This window comes from Budorcas taxicolor, chromosome 2 (genome assembly GCF_023091745.1).
Source record: "Budorcas taxicolor isolate Tak-1 chromosome 2, Takin1.1, whole genome shotgun sequence".
NCBI lineage: Eukaryota > Metazoa > Chordata > Mammalia > Artiodactyla > Bovidae > Budorcas > Budorcas taxicolor.
This window is the reverse complement of record NC_068911.1, coordinates 151,849,426-151,873,185: the sequence shown is the minus strand read 5'-3', so window position 1 is coordinate 151,873,185 and position 23,760 is coordinate 151,849,426. Positions and strand designations below refer to the sequence as shown.

The 23,760-nt window shown below is 44.5% G+C and overlaps 1 protein-coding gene, 1 non-coding gene and 1 pseudogene across 2 annotated transcripts; 1 reads left to right on the top strand and 2 right to left on the bottom strand.

The window, feature by feature from the left end:
- Nucleotides 1–6,433: 6,433 nt before the first annotated feature.
- RESP18 (regulated endocrine specific protein 18) lies at nt 6,434–11,805 on the top strand. The gene is made up of 6 exons (XM_052636316.1): nt 6,434–6,539; nt 8,447–8,551; nt 9,582–9,714; nt 9,943–9,982; nt 10,104–10,193; nt 11,755–11,805. Exons 1-6 carry the CDS (start codon nt 6,434–6,436, stop codon nt 11,803–11,805), a joined length of 525 nt encoding a protein of 174 aa, XP_052492276.1.
- Nucleotides 11,806–15,336: 3,531 nt separating this feature from the next.
- On the bottom strand, nt 15,337–17,020 carry LOC128061036 (40S ribosomal protein S8-like; annotated as a pseudogene).
- On the bottom strand, nt 16,067–16,146 carry LOC128044041 (small nucleolar RNA SNORD55/SNORD39). Its single transcript, XR_008199021.1, has one exon. It is a non-coding gene; the product is annotated as a small nucleolar RNA SNORD55/SNORD39 (small nucleolar RNA).
- Nucleotides 17,021–23,760: the final 6,740 nt, after the last annotated feature.

Below are 23,760 nucleotides of genomic sequence, written 5' to 3'. Positions count from 1 at the left end.
AAATGGATTTCTCACAGTTCTAGAGGCTGTGAAGACTAAGCTTAAGGCACTGGCATCAGGTGACTGGTAAGGGCCTGCCTCCTGGTTCATAGAGGGCTCCATCTTGCTATAACCTCACATAGTAGAAGGGCAAGGGGTCTTTCTAGGGTCTCTTTTATAAGGGCACTAATTGCATTCATGAGATCTTGACCCTCAGGAGCTAATCACCTCCCAAAGGCCTCACTTTCAAATACTATCACCTTTGGGGTTAGGATTTCAGACCATAGAACTTGCCCCCTTATACAGCCCAGAGAAATTGAGAGACACTCCTCTGGTGGTTGTTGCTGTTGTTCAGCCGCTTGGTCACATCCAGCTCTTTGTGACTCCATGGACTGCAGCACTCCAGGCTTCCTTGTCCTTCACTGTCTCCCAGAATTTGCTCAAACTCACGTCCATTGAGTCGATGATGCCATCCAGCCATCTCATCCTCTGTTGCCCCCTTCTCCTCTTGACCTCAATCTTTCCCAGCATTACGGTCTTTTCCACTGAGTGGGCTTTGCATCAGGTGACCAAAGTATTGGAGCTTCAGCTTCAGCATCAGTCCTTCCAGTGAATATTCAGGGTTGATTTCCTTTAGGATTGATTGGTTTGATCTCCTTGCAGTCCAAGGGACTCTCTGTAATACAGGCTTAAACATGCTGCCAACCATGTCCTCTCCTCTTATCCTCGCATCTAAGGACATAGCTAAACATAACCCTCAGCCTATTTCTCTATATCTAGTTCTTATTAACTAGGTTGACCCCAATCACCCACCTTGCTTTTTCTCATCATGCATTCACTGTGCCAGGCCACTGCAGTGCATGGTTCCTGCCTCAAGGCAGTTGAAGGCTATTCAGGGAAGAGAGTCATAGATACAACATATTCATACAATAGCTGTGTAGCTGACCCCGTAGATGCTCTGTTTCCTGTCCCTTGGCCTATCTCTGTGCTCACATGTAGGTGCAGGTGAAGGGTGTCTGCACGTGCTGACAGCCTCCCACCTAAAGTCATGGGACTCTTCTCATCTAGTGGATTTTCTGGAATGCCTGGGGAAGTTGCTTACCTATGCTCAAGACAGGCTTGAAATATTTGGGGATTAACACCCTCTGGGGCTGCCCTCAACCAATTAAGGACTTAATTTAGTGGATAAATGTTCCAGTATATCCTTCCCTTGGTGGGAGTCGATCTGAAATAAGTTCTACACAGATCCTCAGGGGTCCCCAGCAAGGTTCACTCCAGTTGCTCATTGTGATGATTAATTTTCTATGTCAATTTGACTGGGCTAAGGGATGCCCAGACAGCTAGGAAAACATTGTTTCTAAGTGTGCCTGTGAAAGTGTCTCTGGAAGAGATTAGAATTTGAAATCAGTAGATTGAGTGAAGAATGCCAATGCAGGGAATTCAAGTTCAATTCCCGGTCAGGGAACTAAGATCCCACGTGCCCTGAGACAACTAAGCCTGTGCCTGGTAACTAGAGAGTCCTAGTGTTGCAGCTACTGGGCTTGCATGCTCTAGAGCCCATGCCCTGCAACAAGAGAAGACTGAGCAGAGCAATGAAGACCCTGTGCAGTCAGAAAAGAGAGAGAGGTGAAGAAGACCGCCCATGCGGGTAGGCACCATCCAATTCATAGAGGATCTTAATAGAATAAAAAGATGGAGGAAGGGCAAATTTTCTCTCTCTGCTTGAGCTAAGATGTCCATTTTCTCCTGTCCCTGTATGTCATAGTAAAGAATACTAGTTCCTACACAAAGGGCAGAAGAAAGTCACCAGAGGTTTTAAGGAAATGAGTAGAATGATGATGTAAAAATTTTAAAAGACTATCCTAGCACAGTTGGAGAATGTACTGAGAGAGGGCAAGAGAAGAACAGATAGATGTGCTAGGAAGTATTGTTTCAGCTCAAGGGATGCTCTGGAGGCTTGGACTGGGGAACTGCACAAGGCTGAGCACCTCTAGCTGGCCATGAACTCTACCCAGAGGAGCTTGAGCCTCAGGGGGAATCCAGACCCGCACACTCACCAAGGGAACAGCTTCTGACTCCTGTCACCATGGCAACTGTGCTTCCTTCGCCCAGATCGGTTGCTAGGGTAACATATCAGCACTGAGTGACTGAGCCCCGTGATAAGAACTGGTTACCATGGTGTAAGGTCTGCAAACAAGAATCTGCTGTTCTCCAGGTGAGGGTCCTTGACTGGGTCTAAAACAAAGGGAAAATCAAGGGGCTGGAGAGAAGATCAAACACAGAAGCCAAGGTGAGGCCAGTTTGTGGGGCAGGAGCTGACTCACTGTGCCTTAGGGCTTGCGCAAATCAGGACTGTTATTAGAGCCTGTTCTTTATTGGGGGAGGAGGAATTTACATTTTAGAGGGGGAGTGATACCGCACATATACACACAAATTGAGAATCCCAAGTTTCCTACCATTTTAGGGTTTCTTTGAACTATTTCTTTCTCCAAGCAAAACTTTGCAGCTAATTGAAGCATTTCTGTCCTCCACACCCCGAGCCACCTTGCTATCTACAGGGGCAGTTCTAGGACAGTCTGTTTTTGAAATTTTTAAGTCATATGAAGCATGTTCTCAGGCCACATTGAAATTAAAAAATAAATAAATAGCCAAAAAACCTTTAAAAATCCCCTATAGCAACATCCTTCTAAATAATCCATAGGTCCAAGGAGTCACAAGAAAAATTAGAAAACATTTATCATTGATAGTCAAAACGTGAAAAACTAATGCTTAAAGGGAAATGTATAGATCCGCATGTCTTTATTGCAAAGAAGAAAACATTTAAATCAATGATCTAAGCTACCAACTCAAGAAGTTGGGAAACAATAAGTGAAACTCAAAAAAATAGAAGGAAATAATAATAAAGAATGGATATCAATAAAATAAGCAAACCACAGAGAAAAAGCAATAGGACCAAAAGTCAGTTCTTTAAAATGATTGATAATATTTATCTCTAGCTACACTGATGAATAAAAAGACAGAAAAATACAAAGTATCAAAATCAGGAATTTAAAAAGTGAAATCACTTCAAATTTCTACAGCTATTTAAAGGATAATAAAGAAATATGAATTTTTTTATACTAACAAATGTGATAGCTTAAATGTTGTGAATAAATTTTTTGAAAAATTCAAGTTTCCAAAAGAGATGTGAAAAGAATAGAATATCTGAATAGCTAAAGAAATTAAAATTGTAGTAAAACTTATTCACAAAGAAATTCTAACTCCATACACTCAGAAAAATAATATCAACCATAGAGAAACTCTGCTGGAGAGGGTGTGGAGAAGCCTCCTACACTGTTGGTGGAAATGTAAATTGGAACAGCCACTAGGGAGGACAGTATGGAGGTTCCTTAAAATATTAAAAATAGAGCTACCATGCGTGCACACATGCTAAGCAGCTTCATTCATGTTCAGCTCTGCAACCTTATGGACTGTAGCCTGCCAGGCTCTTCTGTCCATGGGAATCTCCAAACAAGAATACTGGAGTAGGTTGCTATGTTTTCCTCCAGAGGATCTTCCCGACCCAGGGATTGAACCTGCATCTCAAGTTTACTGCATTAGCAGGCGGTTGTTTTTTGTTTTACCACCAGCGCCACCTGGGAAGCCCAGAGCTACCATACGACCCTGCAGTTCCATTCCTGGGCATAAGAAAACATGATCCAAAATGATACATGCATCCCAGTGTTCATTGCAGCACTGTTCACAATAACCAAGACGCGGAAGCAACCTGCATGTCCATTGACAGAGGAACGGATAGAGAACAGGTGGTGCATACGTACAACGGACTATTAGTCATAAAAAGAATGAAATAATGCCATTTGCAGCAACATGGATAGGCCTAGAGATTGCCATACTGAGTCAAGTAAGTCGGACAGAGAAGGAGAAATATCGTATGACCCCTCTTATGTGTGGAATCTAAAAAAAAAAAAAAAAAAGATACAAATATACTTACTTAAAAAACAGAAAGAGACTCTCAGACTTGGAAAACAAACATGGTTGCCGGGGGAAGGGTTGGGGCGGAGGAATAGTTAGGGAGTTTGGATGGACATATACACACTGCTATATTTAAAATGAATAACCAGCAAGGACCTACGTATACTACATGGGACTCTGCTTAATGTTATGTGGTACCTGAACAGGAGGGAGATTTGGGGGAGAATGTATACATGTATATGTATAGCTGAGTCCTTTCTCTGTTCACCTGAAACTTTCACAACATTGTTAATCAGCTATACCCCAATACAAAATTTAAAGAATAAAATAATTTGTATCCAGATCATGTCATCTGTCAACAAAGATAGTTTTAATTTTTTCTTTCAAAAAAAATCGTACTGAAACTCTTTCAGAGCATAACAAAAGAGAGAATGCTTTCTGATTGAGTTTATGTGGTCTGCCAAACATTTGGAAGAAAACATAGAGGAAAATCTTCCTGAGTTTGGGGTAGACAAACATTTCCAAGATCAAAAAAAAGCTTTAGCCATAAAAGATAAACTTAATTAATTGGATTTCCTCAAAATTAAACATTTTGCTCTTCAAAAAAAAGCACTATTAAAAAATTAAAATGACATGCTCAGAGTTGGAGAAAATATTCACAAACCATTCATCTGTTAAAGGAGTTGTATCTGGAAGTCCTGGGGATTCCCAGTTGGCTCTGTGATAAAGAATCTGCCCGCCACTGCAGGATGATGCAGGAGACATGGGTTCGATCCCTGGGTTGGGAAGATGTCCCTGGAGAAAGAAATGGCAACACACTCCAATACTCTTGCCTGGAAAATTCCACGGACAGACTAGCCTGGTGGGCTACACAGTCCATGGGGTTGCAGAGTCAGATGTAACTGAGCACACACACATCTGAAAGTATTAAATACCTATGTTAATTAGGAAATAGTAAATATTTTTAGACATTGTGTTGATTTCCAAATGCTGGTGTAACAAATCACAGCAAATCAAACTTAGTGCCCCAAAACAATTTTGTTATCTTATATTTCTGGAAGTCGGAAGTCAGAAGTCTAAAATTAAAATGTCTGGACTTCCTGGTGGTCCAGGTGTTAAGATTCTGCCTGCCAATGCAGGGGACACCAGTTCAATGCTTGGTCTGGGAAGATTCCACATGCCACGGGGCAATGAAGCCCATGTGCCACAACTACTGAAGTTCATACGCCTAGAGCCCATGCTCCACAGCAAGAGAAGCTGCCGCTGTGAGAAAACTGAGCACTGCAACGAGAAAGCAACCCCCACTCTCTGCAACGAGGAAAAGCCCACGAGAAGTAGTCAAGACCCAGCAGAGCCACAGATAAATAAATGAATATTTTTAAAGATAAAATAAATAAAATGTCAGCAGGTCTCTGCTCTTTCTGGAGGTTTAAAGGGAGAAAACACACTCTTACCTTTTCAGCTTCTAGAGGCTGTTTGCATTCCTTGACTTGTGGCCCCTTCCTTGAATCACTCCAACCCCTAGCTTCCAATGTTATATCCTTCACTACTTACTCTAACCCTCCTGCTTCTCTCTGTGAAGACCTTTGTGATGATGTTGCACACACTCAGAAAATCCAGCATATTCTCCCCATTTGAAGTGAACCATTAATTCTAAAAGATGTATATTGAATTATTTAGGAGTGAAATGTCATGGTGTCCATAAATTACTCTTAAATACTTCAGAAGCAATTAAGTCTGGGTGATAAGAATATTCATCTTTCATGTTTATTCATTTGAGTCTTCTCATTTTTAATATTTGAAAACTTTCATAATAAAATTTTAAGCTTAATGAAAAAGATATTCAAATGTCTAGAGCTTAGGAAGCTCACATATTAGCTTGTAACTAAGAAAGTGTGGAAGCTGTGGATCAGTTAGTTACTTCAGTAGTTAGTTATTGCAATAGCTCTGTTAAATTGGGTACAGTGATTTGAACCAGGATGATGGCAGTGGATGTGGAGAAGATAGTTGTGCATATACTTAGCAGGTCAAACCCATGATGGCTGGAGATTTTAAGGTAGGTAAGGGTGAAGTAAGTATCAGGAAAATCAAAATAGACTAGATTCATTGAATGCCAGCTGTCCAGTTGCTGTACCTATTTAACCCTCACAACAAATTTATGAGGCAGGTGCATTTCACACCAGCATTTTACATGCAAGCCCTCTCTCCCACCTTGGGACTGGGAGTAGAAGCAGTAGTCTTTGGGATCTGTTTTATTAAGAGAGCAGTGGGCTCCTAGGAGTAGGTTTGGGTGGCTGTGGGGCTCCGTAGGCGTAGGCAGGGGCAGGGCCCTCCAGCGATTGGCCCAGCTGCCAAGGGAGGGTTGTGCAGATTCAGTCTGGCTAGCCAGCGGGTGGGAATCGACAGTCCTGCGCAGTCCCTCCGGCAGCTGTCTGCCATCTCTGCGACTTAGGTGGGGAACCAGCGCAGCAAGCCGGGGAGGATGCAGCGCCCGTTGTGGCTCGGGGGCTTCCGGGGGCTCTGGCTGCTCGTCTGCTTCCTGCTGCTGAACAGCCGCCTGGGGGGCTCCAGCGACGTTAGTGGTCACGGTCAGGAGGAAACCTGGGGTGGTGTGCGGGCAGGGCCAGAGAGCGGTTCTGAGTGAAGTGGGTCCGGGGACCTCAAGGTTAGGAACTTCGGAGGAAAACACTGTGTTTGGGGAGCAAGGAAAGAAAAGTGCGCGGAAGGACGCGCAGGCTTGGAGTGGGGTTCGGGGTATGGGATCTGGACCTAAGAGAAGCCGATTCAGGGGAAGATTGGGGATTAGGAAGAAGGACGTAAAAACACAGGGGCACAGGGAAGTAAAACTGGCAGGTGCGGCCACAAGAGAAGCAAGACTTGCCGAGGAGCGGGGGAAGAGATGCCTATGGCTCAGGGATAGTCAGGGGCCAGGCTTTCTGGACAGTAGGAGCAGGGACCCCGGGTATCGGGCCCTGGGAGAAGACTGGGCCGAGGGATGAACCAAGGCTTCTTTGTAAGCCCCTGGAGCCTGGTGTTTGCGATCCAGTTTCCGGGAAGAATGGGAGGGCTAGGCTGGGGGGAAAGAGGATGAGGCAGAAAAGGTCCATCTTCTTCCTCCCCCTTCACTGCGCCATCCGAGTAGACCATCGCTGACTCACATTTGAGCAGCCGGAGACCGACTGCGCAGACTCGAGGATTCCAGCACCCGGAGCTTCGGGCAGACGCCGCAAACTCCTAGGCTGGCGCCAGCTCTGCTCGCCCGATTATTGGGTTTAGAGGCCGTTGCAGAGGACTCACGAAAACCTGTAGGAGGAGGCCATGAGGGTGAGGGTGGGGAGAGGGTAGGACCCTCAAGCTTCTTAGGGATGCCTAGCTGTCTTTAGAGCTCAGAACCTCCTCCATGCCAGGATGTGGCCACCACTCAGCACCGCGGACAGCGCCAGGTGCCCCCGTAGGTTTGACTGAGGGTGTCCGGATCACCGTTTTCCTGCCAGTTCTGGGAGCGCTGCCCCAGAGTATGGTCTCTCCTTCCAGAAGTTATTTTCCTTCTCAGTATGACGTTTTCCTCCTTCTCAAACCCAGGGAAATAATAGAATCCATTTAAATGGGGAGGAGAATTTCCTTTCCATAATGACTCATGGTAACAAACAACAACCCCCCCCCCCAAAAAAAAAAAAAAAAAACACGAAGAAACAAGCAAACAAAGAAACCAGACTCCAACCCTACCCCATCTACTTGGAATGAGAAAAGTGTGTATAGCATTAGGGATTATCTCTGCCCCCCTTGCCTTCCCTTATGCCCAGTGGCAAACTTTAGCCTTCAGGACAAGGATCCAGACACTCAGAATCTATGCATACCAATACTTTCTTCCTGTAAAGATTTCAGGACTCCTCTCCAATCCTCATGCATGTGTGCTCATGCGTGCTCATACACTCAGTTGTGTCCAACTCTTTGTGACCCCATGTATTATAGCCCACCAGGCTCCTCTATCCATAGAATTATGCAGGCAAGAATACTGGAGTGGGTTGCCATTTCCTCCTCCAGGGCATCTTCCTGACCCAGGGATGGAATGATTCTTTACCACTGAGCCACACTCCAGTCCCCTTCAATCCCCTCCAGGCTTTAAAGCCTTCCCTAAATGCAATTCCCCTGCTTTCCATGCCCTACCTGTTCACCTGATTATCCATTTATGTGTGTGGCTTTTTGAGTATCTGCTTACCTCACCCTCCATGAGCTGCTCATTGCCTGTAAGCTTGGCTCTTATCTGGAAGGTGGTACCAAAAGTGAACGAGGTGGCAGGGGTTAACAAACAGGGAAGGTGGTGATGGAGGGAGGGAAAAATAAAAAGGAGGACCTGGAAGGAGGAGGGGGTCAGGTGAGGGGGACAGGGACCACTGAACCCAGGGGTGATAGTGGAAGGAAGCTGCTTTATTTCAACTGGAATTTGGAAGGCTTCTAGTCAAGCTCCTCTCTCACACCACTTTTTTGCCCTCAGATGGTCAGAGTCAAGTGGGAGTGGGGCAGCTCTGGCCCCTCCCAGGATTTACCAGCCCGGTCTTCAAGCACTTGCAAGTTTTACTCCAGCACATTATGCCCCACGGTGAGTAAAAGCTAGAGAAGAAAGGCTGGGGCTTTGTCACATGCAGAGGTATAGTGAAGGGCTTTTGATCTGAGAACAGGCTTTCTCCCCCTAATGTCTCTACTTGACTCTTTCTGTCATGTTCACCTCATGGAAAATGGGGAGAGACCAGAATGGGGATGGACCTGGAAGGGCAGGCTGTTTGCCCTCAAACCCCTGCAAGGCCCCAGCACAGCCTTCTAGAAGAAGCCCCTGGAAAAGGTCAACATCTAACTCCTTGAGACTACCCCCAGGCACTAGCAGATTTTTTCCAGAACCAGGAATCCTTGAATTTTCAGCCAGGAAAACATACATACACACACACACTTAAGCCTCTGAGTAGGAAGCATAATAGATTGTATGACAAATACAGAAGAGGAAGGAAGGGAGTGGGAAGTCCTTTGAAGACAGATGGTTGACCCTTTCTTAGAAGGGAGTTTCAGGAATGAGGAAAGAGTCAGATAGGAAATCTGGCCAGAATTCATATTACTACTATCACTACTGATGTCTAATATGTGTATAATGCCTTAGCACAGTCATTCTCAACATGCATCCTCAGACCAATAGTATCAGCATCACCAGGAAACTTGTTCAAAATGCTAATTCATGACCTTCACCCCAGACCTCCTGAATCAGGAACTCTAGAAGGGAAGAACAGTAATCTGTGCTTTAACAAGCCTTGCAGAAGATTCCAAAGTACCCTGAAGTTTGGGGATCACTCACTGCCTTAGAGTTTTCACAGCACTCTTCACATCCCTAATCTCATTCAATCTTCACAATAGTATCAAATGAGTTAGCAAAAAGAGTACTGTCTAATCCTAGCGGAATATTTATTACATGCCAGGCACTGTGCTAAGCAACTTTTATGTGCCATCTCATTTAATTCTCTCCACCAACTGTGATTCTTTGTCTTACTTTGAGGGAAAGGGGGGGGTGTTTGCTTCACCCTGGTCCCTGGTGGGCCAGTCAGAGCATCCCAGGTATTAATTCACCACATCCTTTCACCCTGCAGGTTTGTTCTGGAAGGATGACATGACCCAGGATGTGATGACCCAGAAGATGGGTCACACCAGCAAACTCCATCCTGAGGATCCATGTGTGAGGAGTGGGCCAGCAGCCTTCCCCACCAAAACCCCGGGGGTGAGGTGTGTGAAGCCTATGGTCAGCCCATGCTGTCTAGTGCAGAGATGGAGCAGGGAGGGAATGGGTGTTCAAACTGCAGGAAAGAGCTGCCAGGAGTACTCTGTGAATGATTCAGAGGTCCTGTCTGGGATCTGCAGGAGAAAATTCCATGAGCCATTAGTGACCTGCAAAGGCAGAGGAGAGGGGTTCTAGCAAGCCTAGGTCCCATTTGTCATCCTCATCTCTTCTAGGGGCAAGCAAGAGGAGAAACTTCGACTCCTGTTCCCCAAGGTGAGACCCATGTGTCTTCTTAAGACTCCTAAAGCCCTGACTTTGAATCCTATCTCTTTTTCTCTGGGGCCCTGACACCCTTTTCTGCCTCCTTCTTGACTCCTGGCTTCCCTCCTCACAGAGCCCAATGGTCAAGGTGAACAAGGATCAGTGCTTTACCTCCAAAGTGGTTTCAAAGGGTCTGAAACATGAGGTGGCCAACCCAGTCAAGGTGAGGGGCTCTCGCTTTTTCAGGGGAGGTTGGAATTGCCAAGGACATGTTTAAGGGAAGGAGGCCGATGTGAAGGAGAGAATGGGTATTGGGCTGTGAACAGAGAAGCTGAAGAAAATATCTCTCTCAGTTGAAGGGTACCCCCACTTTCCTGTCTTTCTCCAACTACTTGTGAGCATCCATGTAAGAGACTGGGGGCATGATGCAGGTTCCGGGCATCTCTAAGGATCATCGCATACAATCATGCATTGGTATTGGGTTTAAAATAGACATGGGAAATTGCAGAGTTTTCAATATTGAGTAAAAGGGCCTCCTTTTCTCCACACACTCCCTTGTATACAGGAAGTGATAGCAAAGCTTCTTCGGATGAACAGCAGAGAGAGTCCAGAAGCCTTCAGCAATCCCTGACTTTGCTCTACTTTTTACCCTGGGCAAGTCACCCGGGCAAGGCTCTGGGTTACCTCCTTAGGAGGCTTGAACTCTTCAGAATCCAGGTTGAAAACACCCATCTAGCCCTCCCATCTATCTTTACATTTGAGACTTTGAGGCCTAGGTTGGTCCAGCGACTTACTCAGGGCTGCATAGGAGGTTCTTGGCAGACCCAAGACTGGACCAAGGTCTCCTGATTCTTAATCCTTTCCATTGCACAGCTCCTGCCCTTCTTTCTGCTCAGACACTGCAGTGGGGGTGGGGCTGCCCCAGACATCAGACTTCTCCACATTGACAAAAGTCTTTTTTTTTTTTTGGACTAAGACCTAAATTATAAGAAGGTGGTAGCCAACAGAAGATATGAAGAAAGGGCCTCCCAGGAAGAGGACAACACAATGAACATGTCTGGAGACAAGGATACTATGGCATGTCTGAGGAACAGATGGGAAAGTCAGTGGAGGAAGATTAGGTTGGAGAAGTCGGTCCAGGGTTGACCACACACTGGCTCATAGATCTTGGTGAAAGTCTGAATTTTATTCTAAGTGGAGTGGCAAGTTGACTGGGAGATTCTGAGGAGGGGGATATTATGATGTGGTATGATATTAAGAGGTCACTCCAGGATATTGGGGATGAATTATAAGGAGAGCGAGAGTGAACAGTGAGACCTGTAAGGAGCTGGCCAACCCGGTCTAGGGGAGACAAGGGTGTCGGCTGTGGAGCTGGCTCTCCAGAGGCAGTCTGCAGCTCTGGGGAATTCTAGCCCCTCATGCTCTGCTAGGAAACCACTTCCCACTCACAGGATGGCAGCCGGGCTTCCAAAGCCCGCATTGATTGCTGGGTCCGCACAGCCAGAGCTGAGTGACAGACCCACCTTGAAGAACAGGTTGTTGGAGAGCTTTTGTGAAAGCAAATAAGGTGCTGCTGTTCTTCTCTAGCCCAAGCCCAAGGGAAAATCACGGGACAAGAGCTCTATGAATTCTGTGTGGGAGTAAAGGTGACAGGCCCTCAGTCGATGGGCTGAGTCACTGCGGGCTGACTCAAATCAGGCTGTTAGAGGCATCTGGGGGAGGAGTAGGTGAGAGAGGGGCCACCTCCCCACGTGCTGATTCCGATCCTTTGTTTCTGGTTTCAGGGCTTCTTTGAGTCGCCCCCCGCTGTGGGCCACAACCTTGTCGCCGACTGAGACCTCATGTGAAGCCTCTTTGCCCCAGTGCCCTCCATTGCCCTCCAGAGGGGCAGTTCCAGGGTGATCAAAACCTGGATCAATAAAGTGATTTTGATGCGAACACTCTGTGACTTTCCTTGAGGCAGGACGGGTCAGGTTTGGATGTGAGAGAGGTGGGGCCAGAACAGTGACTGGGGTGAGGAAAGCATAGCTCCCCTGTGCTGCTGCAGAGTGCTTCTGTCTTGTTTTCCTTTCAGTGACCATTCCTGAAGAGAGGATAGTACGGGTGGGACCACAGCTGGAATGGCAGCCTTCTTTACACATATCCAGCCATGCTGTGTGGTCCAGTTGCTCATCCTTCCATGTCATTGGAAGAGACCCCGATGCTGGGAAAGATTGAAGGGGCATGAGGAGAAGGGGCCGACAGAGGTTGAGATGGTTGGATGGCATCACCAACCTGGACGGGCCTGGACTCTGCTGTTTTATGAGGGTCTCTACCTCCAGTATTATAACCCCTGCCAGGGCTGTCCCACTCTTTGTGCTCCCCAAAATCAACACACGGGAGCTACAATCAACGTGCACACATGTTAAATGATATTTTGCTGACTCTTCCCAGTTTGCTCCTGGTAGCTTGTTGTTCAGTTGCTCCGTCATGTCTGACTCTTTTCAACCCCATGGACTGCAGCGCTCCAGTCTTCCCTGTCCATCACCAACTCCCAGAGCTTACTCAAAGTCATGTCTATTGAGTTGGTGATGCCATCCAACCATCTCAACCTCTGTCAGCTCCTTCTCCTCCTGCCTTCAATCTTTCCCAGCATCAGGGTCTTTTCCAATGAGTCGGCTCTTCACATCAGGTGGTTAAAGTTCTGGAGCTTCAGCCTCAGCATCAGTCCCTCCAAGGAATATTCAGGATTGATTTCCTTTAGGACTGACTGGTTGGATCTCCTTGCAGTCCAAGGAACTCTCAAGTCTTCTCCAACACCACAGTTCAAAAGCACCAGTTCTTCGGTGCTCAGCCTTCTTTATGGTCCAGCTCTCACACCCATACATGACTACTGGAAAAACCATAGCTTTGACTAGACTGCTCTTTGTCTGCAAAGTAATGGTAGCTTAAAAATCTACAAGGGAGTGAGTGATCTGATCATTCATACTCAGCCCAGACAAACACCAATTCCGGTCCTATTTGCAAAGCTTTATACTTTCAAGGTACTCTCAAACTCATTTGACATTCCCAGATGTAAGCACATGGGCAGATAACAATATTTTGTTCCTCTGAAGAACTGGGATTTGGCCACACATCTCATCCAATTAAGCCACCCAGAGAAGTTAAGTGACTAGTTCTTGATGACACAGAGTCGTGGTCATGCTGCTATTTTTTTCCCTCTCCACCTCTACTTGGTGTGTTCAGGAAATGTTTCTAAACCCAACACTAGACCAGTCACATTCATTTATACCTAGTTCTCATTAAACGGGGCAACTCCTGCACTTACCCACGTATCCCCCTTATTCATTCCCTTTTTATTTCTAAGAAGGAAAATGGGGAGAAAAAGATGGGTATTTTTTAAAAGGAAGGTAAGTTTAGTTCTTATTGCAGAGGAGCAGGTTATATGATTTGGATGATATAATTTGATAGAAAATGGGAAGCCATTGAAGGTCTGTTGAGCAAGGGAGTGACACCATGAAAGCTGAGCTTAAGAAGAACAATCTCACATTTCTGTGTAAGGATGGACTAGAGACTGGGAAAGGGGTGGAAACATGCCAGAAAGACTGCTGAAATACTGTGGCATGCCACATAAGGACCTGAATTTGAGTCAGAGGACATATAAGAGAGATAATTTGAAGGATAAATTAATAAGCCTTGGCGACTCTTATGGGTTGAATCCTGTCCCCCCTAAAACTCATATGTTGAAGTACTAATCTCTTGTACCTCAGAACATGACGTTATTTGAAAATAAGAATGTTATAGATGTAAGTAATTTAAGATGAGATCATTAGGGTGGACCCTAGTCCAGTATGATCAGCTTCCTTACAAAAAAGGGAATTGGAGACAGACATGCATAGAGGGGAGATGACATGAAGAGATACAGTGAGAAGATGGCCACCAATAAGCCAAAGAGAGGGGCCCTGAATAGATCCTTACAGCCCGAGAAGGAACCAACTCTCGTAACATGTTGATTCTAGACTTCTAGCCTCCAGAACTTTGAGACAATAAATTTCTGTCATTTAAGTCCCCAGTTTGTGGTACTTTGTTTCAGCAGCCATAGGAAACTAATTCAAGTGACTTTTGTTTTTGTTAGAGATATTCTGTCTCAGTGAATAATGGACATCTGGATGGCTGGTCAGGGAAGAAAAATGGATGTTCTCTTAAAGCGTAAAGCTAGCCTACTCAAGCACATCAAAACGGCAGTGCTCTCCTAAGTCATTACTTATTTGCCTGCATGTCTGATTATTTTCATCAACGTATAAGTATACTACAATATCTCCTTTGTTCAGTTCAGTTTAGTTGCTCAGCTGTGTCCAACTCTGCAACCTCATGGACTGTAGCATGATGCCAGGCTTCCCTGTTCTTCACAAACTCCTACAGCTTGCTCAAACTCATGTCCATCGATTCAGTGATGCCACCCAACCATCTCATCCTCTGCCATCCCCTTCTCCTCCTGCCTTCAATCTTTCCCAGCATCAGGGTCTTTTCCAATAAGTCGGTTCTTCACATCAGGTGGCCAAAATATTACAGCTTCAGCATCAGTCCTTCCAATGAATATTTGCAACTGATTTCCTTTAGGATTGATTAGTGTGATCTCCTTGCAGTCCAAGGGACTCTCAAGAGTCTTCTCCAACTCCACAGTTCAAAAGCGTCAGTTCTTCCATGCTCAGCTTTCTTTACAGTCCAACTCTCACGTCTATACATGACTTCTGGAAAAACCATAACTTTGACTAGATGGACCTTTGTCAGCAAAATAATGTCTCTGCTTTTTAATATGCTGTCTAGGATGGTCATAGCTTTTCTTCCAAGGAGCAAGTGTCTTTTAATTTCATGGCTGCAGTCACTATCTGCAGTGATTTTGGAGCCCAAGAAGATAAAGTCTGTCACTCTTTCCTTGTATCCCCATCTATTTGCCATGAAGTGATGAGACCAGATGCCATGATCTTAGTTTTCTGAATGCTGAAATTTAAGCCAGCTTTTACAGTCTTCTTTCACTTTTATCAAGAGGTTCTTTAGTTCTTCACTTTCTGCCATAAGGGTGGTATCATCTGCATATCTGAGGGTATTGATATTTTTCCCCACAATCTTGATTCCAGCTTGTGCTTCATCCAGTCTGGCATTTTGCATGATGTACTCTGCATATAAGTTAAATAATCAAGGTGACAATATACAACCTTGATGGACTCCTTTCCCAATTCGGAACCAGTCCGTTGTTCCATGTCGGGTTCTAACTGTTACTTCTTGACCTGCATACAGATTTATCAGGAGGCAGGTAAGGTGGTCTGGTATTCCTATCTCTCTCTCTCTCTTTTTTTTTTCTGGCATAGAACAGTAAACACCTTTATTAGATGAGCTAAGACAGGAGGGAAGAGGGTTTATTTGCCTTTCCCGGCCTTGATCTTCCTCAGATAGAACTCGAGCTCTTTTCCCTCTAGCACATAGCCCTGTGCTCGGCCCCACTGGCCTGGTCTTGAAGCGATGCATGCAAGAAGCTTGCCCTGCTGGAACTGCTCCTCTAGAAGACTGCTGATTTTCGCGTTCTTTTTCCTCTCATCGTATTTCTTCTGAATTTTCTTTGATCGTTTCTTGTTTAAAATCTCTTCCTCCTCAGGAGTCAGCTTGGCCCCCTTCTTGAGGCACTTCAGGGGCAGTGCACAGTGGGACTCGTACCACTGTCGGTAGGGTATGCTGTCGATAAGCACAATACAGTTCTTCACCAGGGTCTTGGTACGGACCATGTCGTTGTTGGATGCATTATAGACAACTTCGATTATTCTTGTCTTGCGTGTACAACACTCCGAGCCCCAGGAGAAGTTCCCCACGTCCAGCCTCAAGGCCCGGTACTTCTTGTTGCCTCCCCGGCCACGGACTGTGTGTATGCGACGGGGCCATTCTTTGTGTTGGCAGCGGGGCGTCCCAGCTCATACTTCCGCTTCTTGTGGTAGGGCTTTCTCTTGCCCCCGGTCTTACGGCGCTTGTGCCAGTTGTCCCGAGAGATGCCTGCGTGTGGGGGCGGGAGCCTGAGGCAGGGAGCCCGGAGCCGAGGCCGCTAGCCCAACGCCACACCACGGCGGTTGCACGCTCAGCTCTTCAAGGTTAGCTCCCCCACAGCGCAGTCGGGAAGTCACAGCATTTCCAAGGTGTCATCATGCACGTGCAACGCAGCCCAGACCCTTCCCGTCCCTACCCCGGCAGCCATGATGGTGCCGCTCGCGGCCCCGAGTCCTGCGGCTCCAGGAATGGCCCCGGAACGGTCCCCGTGGCCCAAGCTCGAGCACCACCCTCCTCGCGGGGGTTCCGTGTCCGGGGGCCCGGAAGCCCTCGCTGCCGGCTGGGCCCCGAAGCAGGATGGCGCCGGATTCTGGTATTCCTATCTCTTTAAGAATATTCCGTAGTTTGTTGTGATCTACACAGTCAAAGACTTTAGCATAGTCAGTGAAGCAGAAGTAGATATTTTTCTGGAATTCTCTTGCTTTTTCTATGATCCAACAGATGTTGGCAATATGTTCTAAATTTATTTATTTTTTCTCAATTTCTGCTTCTTTTGGTAATAGTTCACTAGATAATTCACACTATCCGACCTGCTGACAATTTGTCTTAATCTGGTTCCTCCTCAAATCAAAGCCTGAAGTAAGGGTTTACCTGGGGATCATGTAAATTAGGATTCGATTTCAAGATGAAGACTGAGAGAATGCTAAGGCTGAAATGTGGGGACTCTCTTAGGCATCAAGTATAGTGCACCTCAGAACTGTCCCCTGAGATAGAGAACAGGAGAGTATCCTATAGGGCCCAATCTCCATTAGATCAAAGGTTTCACTGTAAGATGCTAAACTCTTCATACATTCAGGTTTTTCTTGCATGAGAATGTCTGAGCAGATTCCCATGGATACCTAAAACTGTGGTAACAGAGAGGACCCAGGCCAAAAACAAAAGATCTGCACTGTTTTTGCTGGTTCGTCAAGTGGTATCAACTTACATCTGTATGTAGGTGGTGACTGCAGTGATGGCTAGAGTTAAAAGGTAACCCATGATGATGCAAAATGGAGCAATAAATGGTGTCTGATATACCTTAAAAGCTGGCTGGAAAATTATCCAAAATCTTCTTAACAGCGTTAAGAAACTAGCAAAAGACCGAAAATATGATAAACTCGGGTCAAGATCCAGGAAAGGAACAGAATCCAGAGGTGGTAAACCCAATGTTCACAGTTGCTTTGGCCTGGGGAAATTCTGCATTTTAAGAAGCAGACAAAAAGCTGATTTAGATAGCCTGTGGAGCTAGAGGAGCAGGTATCAGTGTCCAAGCCCTTGAAAGGAAGAACTGCTCTCTGTTTTGATCTGGGACCAAGAAGCAAACTTTAGGAATAAGGAGAAAATGAGGTCAATCTACCCTTACTCAGATTGCATCGATCATGCGAAGAGTTGACTCATTGGAAAAGACTCTGATGCTGGGAGGGATTGGGGGCAGTAGGAGAAGGGGACGACCGAGGATGGGATGGCGGGATGGCATCACGGACTCGATGGACATGAGTCTGAGTGAACTCCGGGAGATGGTGATGGATAGGGAGGCCTGGCATGCTGCGATTCATGGGGTCGCAAAGAGTCGGACACGACTGAGCGACTGAACTGAACTGAACTGAACTATACCAGATCACTAGTGCTTTTAGGCACCTGTAGAAGTAAATTAAAATCCTCTAAGACTTTAAATTATTTCTACAAATAACTTTTCAAATGCCATACTCTGCACGATAGATAGGGCTCAGTGCTAAAGAATCCACCTGCAATGCAAGACAGCTGGGTTCATTCCTGGGTTGGGAAGATCCCCTGGAAGAGGGTATGACAACCCACTCCAGCGTTCTGGAAAATCCCAAGGACAGAGGAACCTGGCACGCTACCATCCACGGGGTCGCAGAGCTAGATACATGAAGTGACTTAGCATGGCCCAGCACAATAGATAACAGAGACAGATCCACTGCAATCCAATGTTTCCAAAGCAAAGCAACTGCGCTTTATCATGTTTAAGTATATAAATGCCAAACTGTAATTTTTGACAAGGATCTAGAAATCACAGAAAGTAATATTGGAAGTTGTTTTTTTTTAATGAATCAAACAAGTCAAAATACATGAGGCAAAAACTGATAAAACTGAAAGAAGAAATAGAAAAATTACCTTTTATAACTGAAGACCTCAACACTCCTCTGTCAGAAATTGATAGATCAAGCAAGCAGAAGATCAGTAAGGATATAAATGACCTGAACAGAACAATTATTTGATTTGATCTAATTAACATTTTGGCAAAGGAAATGGCAATCCACTCCAGTATTCTTGCCTGGCAAATTCCATGTCCATGGGGTCAAAAAGAGTTGGACATGGCTGAGTGACTATCACTTTCACTCTAACATGTAGGATATACCATCCAACAGCAGCAGCATATGCATTCTTCTCAAGCTCATGTGGACTGTCCATCAATACAGATCACCATAAAACAGACCTTAACAAATTTAAAAGACTAGAAATCATAAGATACATTCTTCGACCACAATGGACTTAAACTAAAAATCAATAACAAAAAGATAGCTTAAAAATCCCCAAATATCTGGAAAACACCTTTCTAGACAATCCATGGGCCAAAGAAGAAATCTCAAGAAAAATTTTAAAATATTTTGAAATAAATGAAAATGTAATTTATCACAATTTGTGACATGAAGTGAAAGCAGTACTTAGAAGGAAATTTATAGCATTGCATGCACACATTAGAAAATAAGAATGATCTAAAATCAATAAATTAAATTCACACTTTAAGAAACCAGAGAAAGAAGAGCAATTGAAGTTTAAAGCAAGCAGAAGAAAACACATAAAAATTAGAGCAGAAATCAAAAAACTGAAAACAAGAAAATAATAAGCAGAAATCAATAAAACTCAAAATTGGTTCTTTGAAAAGAAAGAGAATTAAATAAAAATTCTAAAACTTAAAAATGTGAGAACCCAAATTTTAAATTAATTGAATAGATTTAATAATGGATTAGAGACAGCTGAAACAGAACTGGTGTACCAGAAGATAGATCACAAGAAACTTGGTCCTTCCCTCCAAAAAATAAAAGAGGCAAAGGGTGGAAAATGCAGAAAGAAAGGGTAAGAAACAAAGAGGATTCAGTGAAGAGGTCCACTATTCATTTACTTGAAATCCCAGAAAGAGAAGAGAGAGAACAGGACATAAGCAATATTTTTAAAGATTATGGTTGAAAAATTTCCAGAACTGTTAGAAGATATCAACCCACTGATACAAGATTGGCAACAAATCTCAAGCAAACTATTAAAAAATAAAAAACTACAACTAAAGCAAAAATATGATGAAACTGCAGGAAAGCAAAGGCAAAGGAAAAAAATTTTAAAGCAGCTGCGAATTTGGTGGAGGAGAGGATTACTTTCAAAAGAGCAACATTTAGTCTGATAATTGACTCTAAGACAGCAGCAATAAAAGCCAGAAGACAGAGAAATGATATCTTAAGTGTGTTGAAAGAAAATAACAGTCATCTTAGAATTCTATAACTAGCAAAATTATCCTTCAAATGGAAAGAGCTCCACTTCTGTCTGGGTTGCAGGAAACTCGAAAGATAAAGACTCTCATTCTAACAACAAAAAGATAGCTGGCTTAACCACAGAATCTTTTTTTTTTTTTTTGAGCACATCACAGGAAATGTCTGGTGTACACAATAAGACTTCTAGGGTGTTGGAAATGTTCAATTTCTTGACCTGGATTACATGGGTGTTCATTTTGTAATGATTTATTGAGCTGTTCCCTTTTGCTTTATGCATTTTTCTGTTTTTTATGTTTCACAATTTACAAAGTTTTTAAAAAGGAAATAAAAGGAGTAAAGTGATAAAGATAGCATGGGCAATTGTGGATGGTGTAAAGAAGACTTTCCTGAGTATATTTTATTATGGGAGTTTGATCTTTAAACAATGCAAATATTTTACATATTCAAAAAATAAAAGTGTAAAAATGAAAAGCAAATCCTAATACTGAAAACAAACAAACCAAATTATATATCAGATTGGTAAAAAAAAAAATGACTAAACAAACAAAAGAATTATTTCAAATGACTTTAGAACATAGTATTTTGATGGCATGGGAAATAGATGGGGAAACAGTGGAAACATTGTCAGACTTTACTTTTGGGAGCTCCAAAATCACTGGACATGGTGACTGCAGCCATGAAATTAAAAGACGCTTACTCCTTGTAAGGAAAGTTATGACCAACCTAGACAGCATATTCAAAAGCAGAGACATTACTTTGCAACAAAGGTCCGTCTAGTCAAGGCTATGGTTTTTCCAGTGGTCATGTATGGATGTGAAAGTTGGACTGTGAAGAAAGCTGAGCACCAAAGAATTGATGCTTTTGAACTGTTGGTGTTGGAGAAGCCTCTTGAGAGTCCTTTGGACTGCAAGGAGATCCAACCAATCCATTCTAAAGGAGATCAGTCCTGGGTGTTGTTTGGAAGGAATGATGCTAAAGCTGAAACCCCAGTACTTTGGCCACCTCATGCAAAGGGTTGACTCATTGGAAAAGACCCTGATGCTGGGACGGATTGGGGGCAGGAGAAGAAGGGGACGACAGAGGATGAGATGGCTGGATGGCATCACCGACTCGATGGACGTGAGTTTGAGTGAACTCTGGGAGTTGGTGATGGACAGGGAGGCCTGGCGTGCTGCAATTCATGGGGTCACAAAGAGTCGGACACGACGGAGTGACTGAACTGAACTGAACTGAAAAGAATGCTAGAAAATCATGATTTTAGTCAAGGATCATCAATGAATGGTAAAACCATTAGGTGAAAAGTTGATGGGGGACTAGATATTCTCACAGCGTCAAAATATCTTTTGATGGATTGCATCCATACTGGTCACAAGAGGAAAATGTAACTTTACTGTAGAGATCTGGCTGTCTCTACCTTAAATCAGTGATCAATTTTAGCATCACTAATAGTGAGACAGCCAGACACTATGCGCTTCCTGAAATAACACAATTGGAATCATATGGCACCACCTGTGAATTTTTTGTTTTAAAATATTTTTACCTGATCCAATCAAGACTTAACTCTTATTTTTCAGGAAATACAGGGGCTACACAGTATACATACAGGGGAAATACAGAGAAACATGTCGTGAGGAAACAGTCAGACAAATCCAGAAGGTGAGGAGTTAGAAAACCTGACTTGATCTCTTCCACAAGAAACTGTCAAAAATGGGGGGTGGGGGTGGTGAGGAAAGCACTGCTTATGCTAATTTAAAGAGAATTAAGAAATATAACCAAATACAATGGTAGTCTTTGATTGACTGCTATTTTGAACAAAATAGCAGAAAAAGGGCATTTTTGGAAACAGTTTGAGACATTTGAATATGAACTGAGTATGAAATGCTATTCAGAAATTATTGTAAATTTTGTTAGGTCATAATGGCAATTTGGTGGTATAGGAAAATATACTTATTTCTTGGAGATGCATATTGAAACATTTAGAAGGGAACTTGGGCTTCCCTGGTAGCTCAGCTGGTAAAGAATTCACCTGCAATACAGGAGACCCGGGTTTGATTCCTGGGTTGGGAAGACCCCCTGGAAGAAGAATAGACTACCCATTCCAGTATTGTTGGGCTTCCCTGGTGGCTCAGGTGGTAAAGAATCTCCCTGCAATGTGGGAGACCTGGGTTCAGTCCCTGGGTTGGGAAGATCCCGTGGAGAAAGGCATGGCAACCAACTCCAGTATTCTTGCCTGGAGAATCCCATGGACAGAAGAGGCTGGCAGGCTACAGTCCATGGGGTCACAGAGTCAGAACACAACTGAGCAACTTTCACTTTACAATTTCTATTGCTTACTTTTAAGTATAAAAAGAAGTAAATATAGCAAAATAATAACTGTTAAGTCTAGGTGATGGGTATATGAGTATTTACTATGCACCATTATCTTTTTTATCTTTTTATTTATTTATTTATTGTATTTTGGAAAAGTTACTGAAAAGCAGGAGTATAGTGATCAATTTTGAACTTTAGAAAGCTCGCTCCCAAGCTTATTGGGTGACAAGAATGGAAGCAAAAGTCTAGTCAGATGATTACTGCAATAGCCAGTACTCTTGCCTGGAAAATACCATGGACGGAGGAGCCTGGTGGGCTGCAGTCCGTGGGGTTGTGAAGAGTCGGACACGACTGAGAGACTTCCCTTTCGCTTTTCACTTTTCATGCACTGGAGAAGGAAATGGCAACCCACTCCAGTGTTCTTGCCTGGAGAATCCCAGGGACGGGGGAGCCTGGTGGGCTGCCGTCTATGGGGTCGCACAGAGTCAGACACGACTGAAGCGACTTAGCAGCAGCAGCAGCAGCAATAGTCATGAAAGAGTACAGTGGCTGGGATAGGACCATGAGCATGGAGAGAAGTGAGATGATGGGAGATATATTTTTCAGGCGGAAACCGTAAGATTTTAATAGACCAGCCATGGAAGGGGGTGAAAGAAAGGTGAGGTAAGGCTAACAAAAAAAGCCAGTACCTATCCAGTGTTTAGTACAATGGCTGTTCTAAGTCAGCCACCTGAGTGTAATTCTGTCAGTCTTCACAGCCACCTGGTACTACTGGCACCTTCATTTCACAGATCAGGAAACTTGGCAGTAGAGAGGTTAAACATCTTGCCCAAACTTATACCCCTAGTAGGTGGCATTTCTAAAACTGGAGTCCAAGCACATATGTGTAACCATTCCTGCTCTTAAGCATGACAATCAGTCAGTCAGTTCAGTCGCTTAGTCGTGTCCCACTCTTTGCAACCCCATGGACTGTAGCACGCCAGGCTTCCCTCTCCATCACCAACTCCCGGAGCGTACTCAAACTCATGTCCATCACATCGGTGATTTCATCCAACCATCTCATCCTCTGTCATCCCCTTCTCCTCCCACCTTCAATCTTTCCCAACATCAGGGTCTTTTCCAGTGAGTCAGTTCTTTGCATCAGGTGGCCAAAGTACTGGAGTTTCAGCTTCAGCATCAGTCCTTCCAATGAATATTCACAACTGATTTCCTTTAACATTGACTGGATGGATCTCCTTGCAGTCCAAAGGACTCTCAAGAGTCTTCTCCAACACCACAGTTCAAAAGCATCAATTCTTTGGTGCTCAGTTTTATAGTCCAACTCTCACATGCATACATGACTACTGAAAAAACCATAGCTTTGACCAGATGGACCTTTGTTGGTCAAGTAATGTCCCTGCCTTTTAATATGCTGTCTAGGTTGGTCATAGCTCTTCTTCCAAGGAGCAAGCGTCTTTTAATTTCATGGCTGCAGTCACCATCTTCAGTGATTTTGGAGCCCCCCAAAATAAAGTCTCTCACTGTTTCCATTTTTTCCCCATCTATTTGCCATGAAGTCATGGGACCGGATGCCATGGTCTTAGTGACAGAGGAACCATTAACTGAGATGCAAAAGAGGACACATTCTATTCACTTTTATGCTTCACATCTTAAGGTTTATACTACCGGACTCACTTATCCTTCCTGGTCCCCACCCAGCGGGAGCCCTTCTCGCCAACCCTGAGACTGGGTGATAGAGGCGGTGGCCCTTGGGGAGAAGAATATGTCAAGTTGAGGCCAAGTGAGAATTCTAAACAGGCACCTACTGTTGGGCGTAGGAGGGCTGGGGTGAGTAGGAGCCCCACGAAGACTGCGCTTTTACGCCACGAATGACGCAAATCGACGCCAGAGCCAGGGGTGGGGATGTCGTCACCAGCCGCCTGG

What these genes read in the sequence shown, in the direction of transcription:
- RESP18 (XM_052636316.1), top strand. Translation starts at nt 6,434, where the DNA reads ATGCAGCGCCCGTTGTGGCTCGGGGGCTTCCGGGGGCTCTGGCTGCTC. An exon ending in CAGCGACGTTAGTGGTCACG is followed by an intron (nt 6,540 to 8,446) that starts GTCAGGAGGAAA and finishes TTTTGCCCTCAG; the next exon opens with ATGGTCAGAGTCAAGTGGGA. An exon ending in AGGTGGCCAACCCAGTCAAG is followed by an intron (nt 10,194 to 11,754) that starts GTGAGGGGCTCT and finishes TTCTGGTTTCAG; the next exon opens with GGCTTCTTTGAGTCGCCCCC.